The 7,405-nt window shown below is 49.5% G+C and overlaps 1 protein-coding gene across 4 annotated transcripts; it reads left to right on the top strand.

The window, feature by feature from the left end:
- The first annotated feature begins 1,443 nt into the window (after nucleotides 1–1,443).
- Nucleotides 1,444–7,097, top strand: LOC130192336 (protein-lysine methyltransferase METTL21C). Of its 4 annotated transcripts, none has more exons than XM_056412243.1 (5): nucleotides 1,444–1,775; nucleotides 1,875–2,020; nucleotides 2,753–2,870; nucleotides 3,428–3,699; nucleotides 7,009–7,097. In XM_056412243.1, the coding sequence occupies exons 1-5, from the start codon at nucleotides 1,634–1,636 to the stop codon at nucleotides 7,021–7,023; spliced, it is 693 nt and encodes a 230-aa protein (XP_056268218.1). In that variant the 5' UTR covers nucleotides 1,444–1,633; the 3' UTR covers nucleotides 7,024–7,097. The 4 variants fall into 4 exon arrangements, with proteins under 4 accessions (XP_056268218.1, XP_056268214.1, XP_056268216.1 ...); XM_056412239.1 differs by having other exon boundaries at nucleotides 4,466–7,038; XM_056412241.1 differs by lacking the exon at nucleotides 7,009–7,097 and adding an exon at nucleotides 4,510–4,663.
- Nucleotides 7,098–7,405: the final 308 nt, after the last annotated feature.

The following is a 7,405-nucleotide window of genomic DNA, read 5'->3' as shown; positions in this document are numbered from 1 at the left end:
AACCTTATAAATCTGATATCTAATTTAATAATTCCAAATCCTCCAACATGTTGTGTCCTGTCATTCCCTGTCTTCCTGCCCGTGGGATGGATACGTGTTTGGCGGCATGAACGCCCGCTGGGTTAGAGCGGGACCAGAAAGGCTGTCTATGCTGGTGGCGGGGAAGCACCGTGTATCATTGTTAAGACAAACAAATACTCAACAGCTGAAAACTGTCTGAGGCCTTTGAAGAGGTTAACTTCATCACACTTTCAATAGTCCCCTCATAACGAGCAACCTTTTACTGACAGCTGAGATGCTGCCAACAACTCAAGCTTAACAACTCTTATCTTTTGTTCCGAAGCTCCACATCAACAACTTAACCACTGCACGCTCTCAATGGTCAAACCATGAGATCCTGGATGGATTTCAAGATTTTGGACTTGAGTATTTAGTTTGTTTTAGTAATGTAACCGAGGGAGGTCTAACTGTGTCCTCTTCTCTTTCCTTGGGGGCAAGCTGCATGCCAACCTGATCCTGTTACTTCCCATCTCTGTTAAAGCGATTGAGGTCATTGCAATAAAAAACGAGTAGGCAATGACACGTCATCTTTACACTACCTTCTCTAGACTGATAAATGGGTTACCAATTTAACAACAGTTAAAATGACTTTGTGAGGCTTCGGGGGTAAACATGTTCTCGTGATTTAAGGGTTTTCTGACATATTGCTCTCAAGCCAAACAAGTAAGGTGTTGGTCTGGTTTTCTAATGCGACTATTTGTACCAAGTAGCTGGAAATCATTCAGCAGAGTTATTGTAAAAGCCGTTTAACAAATTTAGTATTACTTCATATTATATCATTTCAAATGATTTTCAGTATGAGCTTACACACTGTGGAGGATTGTATCAAGCACCAGCAGAGAAATCCATAAATGACACTGGAAACACAGATACATGCCTGTAACTTGGCTTCTTCACAATCTTGTGCATGCGTGCGTGTGTGTGCATGTGCGTGTGTGTGTCTACATGTGCGCTGATCCTGCTTGTGTTTATTTCTCCTGGGCACGGCTCTAAAAATACCCTCGTGCCCTTGTGATGATGATGATGGGTGTAACCAATAGGATGCTATAACCTCAAAGTCAGAGGTCCCCAGATGCAGTCCGACTACTCCTGAGATCCTTCGCTGGGAAATATAGCAGCAGCAGGTAGGTCAGAGGTTTTGGAAGTGAGGCTTTCATTGCATTTACAAAAGCTATGTTGGAGGTACTTGTACACAGAACCTTTTCATTAAGAATATGGATGTTTATTGTGCTCTGTTTATGGTCCCATTAAGGTCTTGTTTTTCCGATGAAGCTGGCTAGACTGAAGGCATGCAGTTAATAAATAATATATATAATTTTATAAACACTGCATATAAGCATGCAAATAAGGGTGGACATCACAGTAGCATCAGTAAGCAAAATATTGAGAAAAAAATTATAACATCTTGTATAATCTTGTTTATATCATGTATAAATCCTGTATTAATAATAATAATAATAATGTCACTATTGTATCAAGAAGCAAGATAACTTAGTTAAGAAGAAAAAAATATAGCATAAAAAATGTAATTGAAGCTCAAACTCTAATCATTTTAAGTCCAACACCATACAGGATGGACACTTTGCCCACACACCTTTTCGGGGTAAGCCATGATATAAGAAGCGGAGAGGAAGTCGTGGAGGATGAAGAGGAGGAGGAGGAGGAGGAGGAGCAAGGGGAAAATGGGGGTGAAAAAGATAAAGTGGAAGAAAAAGGTAAGCTGAAGGATGCAAGAAAAAGCCAGATGTGAACCATTTCCCAACTCTCACAGAGAGACCTAAGAGAACTGAGCATCATATTGTTGTCTCATTCAGAGGAGTCAGCCGCTCAGAAGCAACAGAGACCAGCCTGGGCTCCGAGTTTCTACTACAGAGCCGATAAGGAGGTGTACTATTACGCCGGGCAGGAGATTGTCATCGGAGGGGCTCTTGACTCCTATGCAGGCATGGTATGGCCGGCGGTGAGTATAGCACCTTTTTATTTGTTGAGATTTCCAACCTTGTTTGCCAGAATTTGACCGACAATACCCGGGTCTACCATGACACTTGTCAATACTTTATTTTCTGGGATGGTTCATTTTGGGCTGGTTCATTGATGCAATCACACTCACATTGTGTGTGTCATGTGGCAACCCGTGGGACTCGGAGGTAAGATTCAGAATAAAATCATGAGATTCAAAGTCGTAAAGTAACATAAAGTGTCCTTTAATAAAACGGACAGGGAAAAGCGGGGATCGGTGTACAAGGTCAACAAATGACTCCTCCCGGTCGGGTTCTTTTGCCTTCAGTCTCACGCCTGGTGTGAGGCGGTTCCTTTCTCCTGTGTGGGCAGAGGAGAGAGGAGACTGTCCAGTCTGCTCTGCCTGCTGCTTTCCAGTGCAGAGGAGATCTGCTCCCTCTAATCACCTGATGGGCTGCAGGTGTGACCACTCATGTGCCCATTTGCTGCAGCACCTGCACTGGGAAGTGCACTCCCTTGATCACCTCCCCCAACCTGAGTTTAGGGATCCGCCCCCTGTCTGCTAGGCTTCCCCCCAGTTTGCCACAGTCAGTTCTGGATTATGTGGATAACGTATACTGACCTGCTACTGCCTGCACTCTGAGGCCCCCGCACTACGTTCATTTACAAGACCGTGTTGGTTTTTGCTGATCTTATACCTCCTGTAACTCAAAGTCATCTTGACTGCCCTCAGGCTCTGGCTCTCTGTCACTACTTGGACACTCAACGTGAACAGCTAAGTCTTGTGGACAAGGCGGTCCTGGAGATCGGAGCAGGAACTGGCCTCATGTCTGTTGTAGCGGCGCTCCTCGGTAAGACGTTTACGTTCACGCTCAATTTTGTTTGCCAATGCACAAGGACAGAGTGCAGGTCAGTCAAAAGACAATAAATTTCTCTGAAGCCAAACTTGAGAGAATATTCCCAAACCGGAGTCATTTCATTTGGTGTTGCCCAAAATGTGTCCTTTTATTGGTTGTCCTTATTTGACACCATTTCATGAGGTGTGACACACATGGTAAAACAAAAATGTGGTGAAGCCAAACCTAGTATCGGCTGTCAGCAGTGGGCTGTAATATCAAGCCCTCCACTACAATTAGCAGTTTTGGTGTATTCTCAGGTCCAGATGACTCAAATCAGTCATTTCCTTTTCCGCTCATCGGCTAGACTCTCAATTCCATTTTGATGGAAGCCCTTCATTACCCAATCAATGGATCAAAGATGTGATCCCGAACATCAATCTGGAAAAATTCAGATCAATACCTCCATTAAAACTGCATGTGCACACTATAAACTCATTAACAAAGATTGCCAGTATGCTTTTATTTTGTTATTGTAGCTATTTTTATGTCAGATGTCCCGTTCTCCCCAGGAGCGTCAGTCACAGCCACAGACCTGCCTGAGGTGTTGGGCAACCTCCGGGCCAACGTGATGAGGAACACCAGGGAGTGCTGCAGATGCACTCCCCAGGTGGCAGCTCTGTCCTGGGGGCATGACCTGGAGAGCACCTTCCCTACATCCGCATTCCGGTACGACTACGTGCTGGCAGCTGACGTGGTCTACCATCACCACTTCCTGGACGAGCTCCTGGTCACCATGAAGCATTTCTGCAAACCAGGAACGACTTTGATCTGGGCCAACAAGGTGAGGTTTGAGACTGATCTGACTTTCACTGAGAACTTCAAGAAGGCTTTTCACACAAGACTGCTGGCTGAAGACGGGGAGATGAAGATCTTCATGGCAACGTGCAAAGAGAGTGAGAGACAGAACAATATGGATGGATAACTCAACAACCTCTACAAGCCCAGGGGGCTCTTAGCCCGATTAGAGCAGGGGTGACCAAACTTTTTGCAACGAGTGCCAAATTTGATAAAGTAAAGATGCCCTGGGGCCAATAGTTCCTTTTGACATTTTTTAAACGAAAAAAGTAACATGAAAATACACACTGTAATAAAACAATTTTCATTTTCAAATTTATTTTTCAAATGAACCTGTGAAAAACTAAACAATTTCAAATATTTGGCAATAAAGTGTTTTAATGATGTAACAGTTTAGCTCCACACCTTCCTTTTTGTTAGAGTTGTTTTCATCCTGTCACACCATCTCGTCAATCCAACTCCCCTCACCTGCCTCTGATCACTCCCTCGTTAATCCCTCATTCCCTTCACCTGGTCCTCACGCCCTTCTCACCTGCAGAGCATCCCCTCATTAGTCCCTCACTATTTAGCTCCCTCACTTCCACTTGTCCTCTGCCAGATTGTCTTGTGTTGTAGTGCCAAGTTCTCCAGCGTTATTAGTATATATTCCTGACCTGCCTGTTCTGACCCTGCCTGCCTGTCCTCTTATTCTCTGCCCTGCCCCTTTTTTGGACTTGTTTGCTTCTTTGACTGATCTCCCGGTTTTGACCCAGTTTGTACTCCTGTCTGAGTCGTGCTTTTGGGTGCACGCTAACAGCACCGTGACATTACAATCTGGCCAAATCATGGCCCCAGCACACCCGCCTGCAGCAAGTCGGTTTGAGAGGATCGAGGAGGTCCTCCAGCAAGAGCGGACGCAGATGGTCAGCTTCGCCGAGGAAACACGGCAGACTATGGCGGCGATGGTTAACCAGATACAGTAACTATCTACAGCCCTGACCCAGCGCGGAGCCTCGCCATCGTCTCCTGCTTCTCCGCCTTCTGCCTCTCTGGCTCCTGTCTCACCGCCACCTGCGCCAAGACCCGAGCCTCACGTGGGAACCCCGGAGCGCTATGCTGGAGAACCTGAGGGCTGCAACCCATTCGTCACAAACTGCTCCATCCTGTTCTCCCTGCAGCCCCACACCTTTGCCGCGGAGGAGGCTAAGGTAGCCTTCACCATAAACCACTTGACTGGTAGAGTGAGACTGTGGGGCACCGCTGAATGGGAGAGACAGACGCCAGCCTGCACTTCGTTCCTGCTGTTTTCGGCGGAGCTTTGCAAGGTATTCGGGGAGGTCTCCAGGGGTCCAGATCCAAGCGGGGGACTGGCGGAACTGTGCCAGGGGGACCGAACTGTGGCAGATTATGCCCTTGAGTTCCGTACGAGAGCACGCCTGAGCAACTGGAATGAGGCCGCTCAGTATGAGGTGTTCTTGACTGGACTAGCGGATTATGTCAAGGATGAACTCATCTCTTTTGATTTGTCTGCCAACTTGGATGGCTTAATAGAACTGACTTCCCGAGTGGACAGACGCATCCAGGCAAGGCGACAGGAGCGACGCAGGGGGGATACAGATCATCGCGTTTTCGCTCGACGGCGAGCTGCTCCAGCAGCTATCAGCATCACCCCCAGGCCTCAACCAGGGGAGGTCGAACCCATGGAGGTCGGGCGCACCAGTCTTACCCGTGAGGAGCGGGAGCGTCGTCGTCGGGGAGGTCTTTGCCTGTACTGTGGCCAGGTGGGCCACTTCGTATCCCGGTGTCCAGTAAAGGGGCGTGGCTCACCCGTAGCAGGAGAGGTACTGGTGAGCGGAACCACAAGACTCTCTCCCAATCAAAGGCCCCTCTTTCACGCCCAACTGCTGCTCGCAAACGGGCCACAGACTCTCGCTACATTCATTGACTCTGGTGCTGACGACAGCTTCATTGACGAGGACCTAGTTCGTCAGCTGGGGATCAAGCAGTTACCGCTTCCATGGCCTGTTCCGGTCAACGCCCTGGATGGCCACCTACTGGGGAGAGTGACTCACCAGACCACGCCACTCCGTATGCTCCTGTCCGGGAAGCACCATGAGACCATTCGGTTTCTTATCCTGCGGTCACCCAAGCATCCACTAATCCTGGGGCATCCCTGGCTCCGCCGCCACAACCCCCACATTGACTGGGCCACGGGAGCCATCCTGGGTTGGAGTGCATCTTGTGACCTGATCTGCCTGAAACAGGCTGCTGCACCTCAGCAGTCAGTTTGCCCCAGCTCTGCATTGGACCTGTCAGGAGTACCTACGGAATACCATGACTATAGGGAGGTATTCAGTAAGGTCAAGGCCTCATGTCTGCTGCCACATCGACCATATGACTGCGCCATTAACCTGCAACCAGGCACCACCCCACCCAGGGGCCCCCTGTATTCCTTATCTGCCCCTGAGAGAGAAGCCATGGAGGCATACATCAGTTCCTCTCTAGCTGCTGGGCCCATCCGTCCCTCTTCTTCACCTGCAGGGGCGGGGTTCTTCTTCGTAGGGAAGAAAGACAAGTCACTTAGGCCTTGCATTGACTACAGGGGACTCAATAACATTCACCATGTCCAAGCAGTCCTTCAACGTCTTCTGAGGAATTCTCTGTTCGTTAAGGCAGAGAAGTGTGAATTCCACGCCTCTTGTTTCCTTCCTGGGTTATATCGTGGGACAGGTGATCGTGCAGATGGACCCTGCCAAGGTGGAGGCAGTAACGGCCTGGCCCATCCCTGACTCGCGTAAGCAGCTGCAATGATTCCTGGGGTTTGCCAACTTCTATCGGAGGTTTATCCGCGGTTATAGCACCGTAGCTTCCCCACTCAAAGCCCTCACCTCATCTAAGGTCCAGTTCCGGTGGTCTCCCTCGGTGGAGGCGGCCTCCCAGGGACTTAAGGTCAGGTTTACCTCCGCTCCTATCCGCCAAGTTCCTGACCCCAAGCGACAGTTTGTTGTTGAGGTGGATGCCTCAGATGTGGGAGTGGGGGCCATCCTTTCTCAGCAGGCTGCCAGCGACCAGAAGCTCCACCTATGTGCCTTCTTCTCTAGGCGGCTCTCTCCTGCTGAGAGGAACTATGATGTTGGTAACCGAGAGCTGCTGGCCCTTGAAGAGTGGCGCCACTGGCTTGAGGGGAGCAGTCTGCCATTTTTGTGTTGGACTGATCACAAGAATCTCGAGTACATTCAGTCCGCCAAGAGGCTAAACTCTCGGCAAGCCAGATGGTCTCTGTTTTTTACCCGGTTTAACTTTCCCTCTGTTACAGGCCTGGTACCCGTAACGTCAAGCCAGACGCCCTGTCCCGCCAATTTGTGGAAAAGGGGGATTCCACCCCTTGTGATGACAAGATCCTTTCTGCCCCAGTCTTGGTGGCCGCTATCACCTGGGAGGTAGAGGATAGAGTCAAGGCTGCCCTGGAGGTCCAGCCCGGCCCGAGCTCCTGTCCCCCTAACCGTCTGTTTGTTCCCCAGACCCTGAGGTCAGAGGTCCTCCAGTGGGCCCATAGCTCCAAGCTCACTTGCCATCCTGGGAGCCAGCGTACTAGGGATGCCTTGAAGCAGAGGTTCTGGTGGGCTACCCTGAAGAAGGACACCCGGGAATTCGTCAACGCCTGTCCTGTCTGCAACCGGCACAAACCTTCCCACCAGGCTCCCGCTGGTTTC

The sequence above is a fragment of the Pseudoliparis swirei genome, chromosome 4 (assembly GCF_029220125.1).
Source record: "Pseudoliparis swirei isolate HS2019 ecotype Mariana Trench chromosome 4, NWPU_hadal_v1, whole genome shotgun sequence".
NCBI classification, from domain to species: Eukaryota; Metazoa; Chordata; class Actinopteri; order Perciformes; family Liparidae; genus Pseudoliparis; species Pseudoliparis swirei.
The sequence above is the reverse complement of the archived record's forward strand: the minus strand, read 5'-3'. Positions and strand labels throughout refer to the sequence as shown.